This window comes from Pelodiscus sinensis, unplaced genomic scaffold, assembly GCF_049634645.1.
Source record: "Pelodiscus sinensis isolate JC-2024 unplaced genomic scaffold, ASM4963464v1 ctg49, whole genome shotgun sequence".
NCBI classification, from domain to species: Eukaryota; Metazoa; Chordata; order Testudines; family Trionychidae; genus Pelodiscus; species Pelodiscus sinensis.
In genome coordinates this window covers 993,745-1,001,273 of record NW_027465953.1, presented here as the reverse complement: position 1 = coordinate 1,001,273, position 7,529 = coordinate 993,745, and the positions used below count along the sequence as shown (strand labels likewise).

Genomic DNA, 7,529 nt, shown 5'->3' with positions numbered 1-7,529 from the left:
GGCTCCTTACTCTTCCGTAGAAGCATCTGGGATTTTTTTCCACATAGGATAATTCTAGCTCCTTTATTTTATACTAAATAATCCTTTTTAAAGACTGATTCATCAGAGCTCATCAGATTTGAGGTCAAAAAACTTTAAGGGACTCCATAATCTTTCCACATATAGAAGTGGCCAGATTCAGAGCTTAGTTAAATCTGGACAAACCTTACTAGCATCACTAAATTTCCTCTGGATTTTCAGAATTTGTACTAGAATGCTTAAATAGAAACTTTCACACGGGCAGGTATTACAAAGCATGTAGTTTTAAGTGATTTCGCTCGCACGGCACTTACACTTATGTAGTCACGTCCTCTGCAGTCAATCAACACATGTAGACTAAATATCAAGCCAGAAGTGTGTTGCAATGTGCATTAATGGCACCAAGGTAATGTTGGAAAGCTGAGATTGGTCAGCAAGCAAATGTGTTGCCTGAGGTTAAGAAAACTAACATCCCTCTGCCCCTGTGGTTTTTGCACCTGAATCATATGAAAGGGAGATAAAGAGAGTTGGCTGCCTGTTCTGTCAGTGTGACATCAGCTGTGCTGTCATCAAAAAGTTAATGTTTCTTCATTTACATTTTGGAATAAAGACACCTTAAAAGCATTACAGCAAATAACAAAACCACAGAGGAAGCCTAAAAATGACTCATGAAATCTGTTACCACACACACACCAGTCCAGGCCTATATAAGCTTTATAGCTGTGACCATCAGACACAGAAGACCTCAGATTTTCCTTTTTCAGCAGTGACCATCTGATAACACCATGAAATACATCCTTCTCTGCATTGCACCGTTCTTGCCTGGAATTCTTGGTCTCCCAGGTTCGCTTAAACCAGAGCCATGGAGCTCCAACAACCAGAAGCGTATAGAGGTATGTCATGAATGGGCTATCTGTCAGGCTGTTCAACTAACCCGCAAATATACTGCTTTTCCATTGTAAGTCTACATCTTAATAATTATATTTCTTTCCAGAGAGCAGGTGACATTGTATTTTATTTCAGTGGTATGTAGTTGTTACAAGTCAGTTGACAAAAAATAGAAGGTATAAAGTAAAATTTTGAAAGCCCCCTATGTGAAATTGCAAAAGTGAATTAGGACCAGGTATTAAAGATATAAAATTACCCAAAGATGAGAGAGAGAGCGAGAGAGAGAGAGAGATCATGGCTATTTTTAGTAAAAGTCAGGAAAAGCTTCCATCAATTTTTCTTTTTTGCCCATGTCCTCTCTGTGACTTTTACAAAAATGTCCATGACAAAATCTTATCCTTAATATTATTTATAAATGACAGGGTGGTATGATTCTCATGACCACTAAGGGTCTTTTATAATACCAGATGGGTAATATAAAGGGACATTACAATGAATGTAAATTTACACCCATTTTAAGATCCCTTTACACTACCAAAATGGTGTACAAAAGGCACTGGTGTAAATGAGAAGTAGGAGCCTAAGTTCTTAGGCCTGAAAAGGTCCAGGCATAAGCAATTACTCAAATCCAGAACGAACTAACCCTTGCACAACACTCTTTTGTGTATTTCATAAAAGACAGAATAGAGCACTGCAGCATTTTGATATGAAGTAAGATTAAGTACAGAGTTCTCAAAGGAGAAAGGTAGTGACAATTTTAACACAAATCCACATTGTTATTTTAGAATCATAGAATACTAGAACTGGAAGGGACCCCGAGAGGTCATTGAGTCCAGTCCCCTGCCCTCACGGCAGGGCCCAGTACCATCTAGACCATCCCTGAGAGATGTCTATCTAACCTGCTCTTAAATATCTCCAGAGATGGAGATTCCACAACCTCCCTAGGCAATTTATTCCAGGGTTTAACCACCCTGACAGTTAGGAAGTTTTCCTAATGTCTAACCTAAACTTTCCTTGCTGCAGTTTAAGCCCATTGTGTCTTCTCCTAGGCTACGTCTACCCTGGCCCCTTTTCCGAAAGGGGCATGGTAATTTCAGAGATCGTAATAGGGAAATCCGCGGGGGATTTAAATATCCCCCGCGGCATTTAAATCAAAATGTCTGCCGCTTTTTTCCGGCTTTTAGAAAAGCCGGAAAAGAGCGTCTACACTGGCCCCAATCCTCCGGAAAAAGCGCCCTTTTCCGGAGGATCTTATTCCTACTTCGAAGTAGGAATATTTAAATCCCCCGTGGATTTCCCTATTACGATCTCAAAAATTACCATGCCCCTACCGGAAAAGGGGCCAATGTAGACGAGCCCCTAGTGTTCATTTATATTGGAAAAGTGGTCTCATATCTGTCTGAACTGTTTCCCTTTTATGACAGAGTACTGTGATTTTCTAGGGATCTAGTAATTGAAGTATAGTCAAGGATCTGGATCTTATACTTGCCGACAAATTGATTCTTTAAGGTATAAGAGAACACAACTGGAGATGAACCCTGAATCTAAAGTTTCTTTTTATTTTCAGGATTATCTGCACAGGTTCTTTCCATCTATTAATAAAGTAGGTGGTTGGGACTTAGAAGAGAAAATTAAAGAGATGCAGAAATTTTTCCACCTGACTGTAACAGGAAAATTAAATTCACAAACAGAAGAAATGATGGCACGGCCAAGGTGTGGAGTCCCCGATGTATTAGATTACAGCACATTTCCAGGAACTCCAAGATGGAGGAAGAATGTATTGACTTACAGCTTGGTTATATGCCACTTTTGTGCATTTTGTTTTGTTTTAATGCTGGCATATTATTCCATGCCTTAAATGACAATAATTTCTTTTCTTTTGCTGCTGAAAGGATTCTGAATTATACACCTGATCTGCCTCGTTCTATGGTGGTGAAAGCGATCAAAAAGGCATTTCAGGTGTGGAGTGATGTGACTCCACTGAGATTTCAAAACGTTGCCAGGGGAGAAGCGGATATCCTAATTCGTTTTGCACATGGTGGTGAGGCTACTGCTATGTTTTTAAGAATCCATGAATTACATTTATTTAAAGTTGAAGCTATACTTTAAAAGCTTACATGTTTTCATACCCAAAGGCTGAAGAGAGAACAATTATTTTCATTCTGAGTTCATCCGATCTTTATCGTGTCCTGCAGTTTTATATTTGTGTATCAGTTTAACTAATCAACCATCACAAAATCCCTTGGAAGTTCAAACTGTAAAATGAGGAAAATAGTGTCAACGTATATGTGATTGTAAAAGTACTCCTCTGCTAAGATCATTATTCCTATATATGAGCAAACAAGGGCTGTGTCCAGACTCCATGCCTCCGTCGATGGAGGCATGTAGATTAGCCAGCTCGGAAGAGGGAAATGAAGCCGCGATTAAAATAATCGCGGCTTCATTTAAATTTAAATGGCTGCCCCGATCTGCCGATCAGCTGTTTGTCGGCAGATCGGGAGAGTCTGGACGCGATGCCCCGACAAAGAAGCCTTTCTTCATCGACACAGGTAAGCCTCGTGAAACCAGGTTTACCTGTGTCGATGAAGAAAGGCTTCTTTGTCGGGGCATCGCGTCCAGACTCTCCCGATCTGCCGACAAACAGCTGATCGGCAGATCGGGGCAGCCATTTAAATTTAAATGAAGCCGCGATTATTTTAATCGCGGCTTCATTTCCCTCTTCCGAGCTGGCTAATCTACATGCCTCCGTCGACGGAGGCATGGAGTCTGGACACAGCCAAGGAGTCTTCACACTTGTGAACGGTTTAAACACCTTGGTCATATGCCTCAAAACATTTTTTTTGCCTCATTAGAGACAAACACAAATACAACAGAGCTTCTTTCCACTGTAGTCCAACGCAAGGGGGACTATTTTGGATTACAGTTTTATTTTAGGCTTCTAAGAAGTCTGAAAGGGGGAGAATGTGTGTGTATACGCACACATGCACATACTTTAGTTCCTCTCTCACTACAACTACAGGGCACCCCTCTTTCACAAAAGCCTATGCAACTGAAGCACCGATTAGCATATTGTCATGCTTCATTTGCATAATTCATTAGTGGCCATTTTTGCGCAAGAGTCTTTGTGCAAAAAAGAGCCATCTACACAGCTCCTTTTTGCACAAAAACACCCTCTTGCGCAAGAGCTATTCTTTCTGAAAAAATTGAGAAGAATGGCTCTTGTGAAAGAGGGTGTTTTTGCCCAAAAAGGAGCTGTGTAGAGGGCTACTTTTTGTGCAAAAGCCTCTTGTGCAAAAATGGCCCCTGATTAATTATGCAAATGAAGCAGGGAAATATGCTAATCTGCACTTTGTTTGCATAGGCTTTTGTGCTAAAGAGATGCAGTGTAGACATACAAGTGTTAGTCCTCCTCTTAAGTGCTGTTTACACTAGATTTTTATTTTGATAAAGCTATGTCCCTCGGTCGGCCGTGTGAAAAATCCTGACCCTTGAGAGTCATCTATACTAGCCAGTGTAGACTAGTGCTAGGTCAAGAGGAGACTTCTCCCATTGACCTAGCTACCCCTTCTTGGGGAGGTGATGTACCTCCACCAAGGAGAGAACTCCTATTACTGTGGGCGCTACTTATGCTGAAGTGCTACAGTGGTGCAGCTGTAGCATTCTGAGTGTAGCCAAACCCTTAAAGATTCATTCCCAAACATCCAATAGTACAATAATGTTGTAGGCAGAAGAGGAGAGTCAACCTTTTCCATCCAACCTCCACTCCAGCTGAAGATCCAGACACCTCAGCCACTCTTACGGGAGATTCTAACAGAAAACACATTAAATTAGTTTACCAAATGAGAGGCTCAGTTTTTCAAAGCAGTGGTTCCCTAAAATCATTCACTTGAAGTAGCACAGGTAGTGCAGGTAGCATAATCTATCCTTATTATTGCCCAATGCTGTCAATTCTAGGACCTTGCCTTCAGATGCTTATAACTTTGCAAAACTTAAGCCAGACATTTTCTCACTTGGTTTCAGCCTCAGGCTGAAATTTTGGAAAGTTTCAGAGAAGATGATTCAGCCATTACTGAGAAAATGCCCTCCATAAGACAGAAGTCCATGGGAAAAAATAGTTTGCAATCATGGAATTAAAAACCGTACCATAATGTGCACACACATGGGAGCTGAGTTCATTGAACAGGCAATCTTAAGTGTGACATTTCCTACCTTTTGAATGTTTGACTTTGCAACCTTAACATTATTTTAGTCTCATTTTAATATATTATTATCTACAATGAATAAAAGCAAATTCTAAACTTCAAGATATGTAACTGTGTTTAAAATGAATCATTGTGTTAATTGATGACATATTAATTTCCTTTCCTATGCAGCACACGGCCACCAATCTCCCTTTGATGGAAGGGGAGGAGTACTGGCTCATGCCTTTGCACCAAGCCCAGGGATAGGAGGAGATGCTCATTTTGATGAAGCTGAGAAATGGTCACAAAATCATATAGGTAAAGTATTTCCTGTGCCCGTCGCAACAAATTCAGCTCCTTCTACACAAAGCCCTGGCATTTTCTTCCTATAACTGTTTGTCCCTCTCTCTTATATATAATGTAACATACTTACCTTTGCCTGCCAGAGCATATATATAAGGTCTGTATTCTGTGGAGCTCAAATCACTTTACAAAAGTGGGAGAGCAATATTATCCTGGTGTTTTTGTAAGTTAGACACAACTTTAAGTGATTGTCAAAAGTGATCTCCATTAACAAAAGGAGAGTCAGGAATAGATTGCAGGTTTCCTGACTTCCCATTCATGGCCTCTGAAAAATTCTTACTAAAACATGGGAGAGCAGATAAACTTAAATTAAACCTATAGGATTTCATCACAATGAAAAGATGTGAATTCTTCTGCTTGTGATTCTCCGTTCCATTGTATGTTAACAATTCTTTTCCTCTTTTTATTATATGAAAAATTTAGGAACAAATTTGTTCCTTGTTGCTGCTCATGAATTTGGCCATTCTTTGGGACTGGGTCATTCAAATGTTCAAGGTGCTCTGACGTACCCTATTTATCGCTACTGGGATCCAAACACCTTCGTCCTTCCAGATGACGACAGACAAGGAATTCAGCGATTATATGGTAATTTCAGCGTCAGATGTTAATTTTGATATAAAAAAATACCAAAAAGGGACAGATTTTGTCATACTTTAAGTACCTTACTCAGACAGCCAAACTGATTTGAATGGTCTACTCTCTGAGCAAGGTACTACTCAGTGAGAGTACCTAAATTTAGATCAAGCCAACATGATATACTTTATCCCTTCCGCCTATTCTTTCTGGAGTCTAAGAGCAAGCTGTCCATATCGCAAAACCACCTAATGGAGTTATAGACCGGGACTGACAAAGGGTCCCCTACACACCAGTGCTTTGCAGAAATCAATGATGGCATGCTGCTAACCTAACTGCCAGTGAGTAGTACCTTGCTCTACCAAAGAGGATATTGAAAGCAGTATGGCTGCTTGCTGAATGTGAGATTGTGTAATGTGGCTGTGTCTAGACTGGCCAGTTTTTCCGCAAAAACAGCTGCTTTTGCGGAAAAACTTGCTAGCTGTCTACACTGGCTGCTTGAATTTCTGCAAGAACACTGACGATCTCATGTAAGATTGTCATTGTTCTTGCGGAAATACTATGCTGCTCCAGTTTGGGCAAAAGCCCTCTTGCGCAAATCATTTGCGCAAGAGGGCCAGTGTAGACAGCACAGTACTGTTTTGCACAAAAAAGCCCTGATGGCTAAAATGGCGATCGGGGCTTTTTTGCGCAAAAGCGCGTCTAGATTGGCACAGATGCTTTTCCGCAAAAAGTGCTTTTGCGGAAAAGCGTCCACGCCAATCTAGATGCTCTTTTCTGAAAATGCTTTTAACAGAAAACTTTTCCATTAAAAGCATTTCCGGAAATCATGCCAGTCTAGACGTAGCCTGTAAGTATGGCAGAATCTGGCCCTCACATCACTGTTCTCGGAGTCAGGACCTACTCATTCTAAGTTACAGTGGCAAAACTATGCTCTAAAACTATGGCACTTGTGTGTGAACATTTGCTTCCATCAGACACTTCACAAAGGGACAGCAATCATGGTACATATTTCTCTGCATTTTGTCTCAAACAAATACCTTATTATTTCCGTATTTCTATTCCACAGGCAGAAAAAGAGAAAACTTCTAAAGAACCATGGTGTTTTTAAAGAGAATGAAGAAGTCAGCAAGTGTACTTTTCTTTCACACCAGAAATGTTTCATTTTATTTCTTTAAATGGCAAATGTTTGAAGCTTAATTTCTGCTCCTATACATTTAGGCTACGTCTAGACAGCAGTTCTATCACAAATAGCTATTTCGCATCTTTAAATGCACCCATTACTTCGAAATATATTCCGGTGTCCCTGTAGCCCTCGTTCCATGAAGGTTAAGGGACTTGCTGGAATAGCGCTTTATTCTGAAATTTCAAAATAATCTATTTCAAAATTAGATTGAAATAAGATATGCAATTTGCGTAGCTCAAATTGCGTAGCTTATTTTGACCTACGGGTGCAGTGGAGATGCACCTTTACTGAGATTTGAAAACCTCTTTAAATGTATTCCG

At 40.2% G+C, this 7,529-nt stretch overlaps 1 protein-coding gene across 1 annotated transcript; it reads left to right on the top strand.

Annotated features, from left to right (window-relative positions):
- Window positions 1-584: 584 nt before the first annotated feature.
- LOC142825332 (macrophage metalloelastase-like) lies at window positions 585-7,215 on the top strand. The gene is made up of 6 exons (XM_075917288.1): window positions 585-911; window positions 2,474-2,702; window positions 2,804-2,947; window positions 5,280-5,405; window positions 5,874-6,035; window positions 7,093-7,215. The coding sequence occupies exons 1-6, from the start codon at window positions 804-806 to the stop codon at window positions 7,113-7,115; spliced, it is 792 nt and encodes a 263-aa protein (XP_075773403.1). The 5' UTR covers window positions 585-803; the 3' UTR covers window positions 7,116-7,215.
- The last annotated feature ends 314 nt before the right edge of the window (window positions 7,216-7,529 follow it).